General features: G+C 41.5%; 1 protein-coding gene across 1 annotated transcript in view; it reads left to right on the top strand.

Annotated features, from left to right (window-relative positions):
• T265_00239 (hypothetical protein) overlaps nt 1–749 on the top strand; it is a gene marked incomplete at both ends in the record, with an annotated part of 20,199 nt that extends 19,450 nt beyond the window's left edge. The window contains one exon of the mRNA XM_009163947.1: nt 274–749. Within this exon, the coding sequence (XP_009162211.1) occupies nt 274–378 (105 nt within the window). The remainder of the gene's footprint in view (nt 1–273) is intronic.
• Nucleotides 750–1,013: the final 264 nt, after the last annotated feature.

Here is a 1,013-nt window from a genome sequence, read left to right as displayed (position 1 = left end):
TAAATATGTATATATATAGCGCAAGGGTACAGGTCCATGGGTCACAGACGAGACGTTGTATTCTGTAAAACAAGCTCTAATGCCACAGAGCCAATATGATCGGTTTCACTGGTCAAACTGAACTGCACCGTCGTTGGTTTCCTGAACACATATTTGGTATCATGTAATACCTGCATCTGTTCGATATTTTTTATTAGCTCCAAATGCCCGTCGCCTAATTCCTCGTTTTTTTCAACATTCTTCTTCAAATTTCAACTGTTTGATGGATTCCAGGTAGACGTCCAGCGTTTGCTCAACTCCATGAAGGCACCAGATCCAGCACGACGCATTGACAAATCTTGTCTGCACTGGACTCCACATTCTGTAGCGCCAAAATGAAATTCTTTACCCATATTTCCACCGGCCACGGAAACTAGTCAACAGTTGATGGTTCTCGTATCTCCAGAGAACTTCATTTGTACATGTATACAACCATTAAACGATGTTCCACAGTGTTTGCAGTCTTGCCCAAGGACAATCAACAGAGCACAGCTGTGTGTACGAATGTCATGATGTAAAATGCTTGCCTTCCGACTTGTTTCTATACTGAAAAAAATCCTTGATTCTTGTCTGTATATTCCCCCCCTCCCAAAATTTCACGTCGTCTTTTTTTCGTTAAAGATGATGGGATACAAGACTAAAGCACTCAAACTTATACGAATTTCCCTGTCGAACTGATTGCTATGTTTTTGTACAATTAAACGAGTTAGTTAATCAATGCCTTATTGTAGTATCATAGTCAAAACAGCGAATTTGGTATGAATAAGGTGGAATAGGAGTTATATTCCCACGTAATTGAGAGAATGGCACGACGTTTGCTTAGCTGGGCTCGATTGCTTTCCTCCCGGCGCAAATTACTGGTGACAGTCGAAACCGCTACTTTTGACCCAATAGCATAGTGTTCGGCTGTTAAACAAAAGGTCTTGGGTCCTTTCTCTATCCAACCTATCCTTCCTTTCCACTGTCAACACTGG

Source organism: Opisthorchis viverrini (genome assembly GCF_000715545.1).
Source record: "Opisthorchis viverrini unplaced genomic scaffold opera_v5_2, whole genome shotgun sequence".
Lineage (NCBI taxonomy): Eukaryota > Metazoa > Platyhelminthes > Trematoda > Opisthorchiida > Opisthorchiidae > Opisthorchis > Opisthorchis viverrini.
Note: the sequence above shows the minus strand (reverse complement) of the source record. Positions and strands in the feature narration are given on the sequence as shown.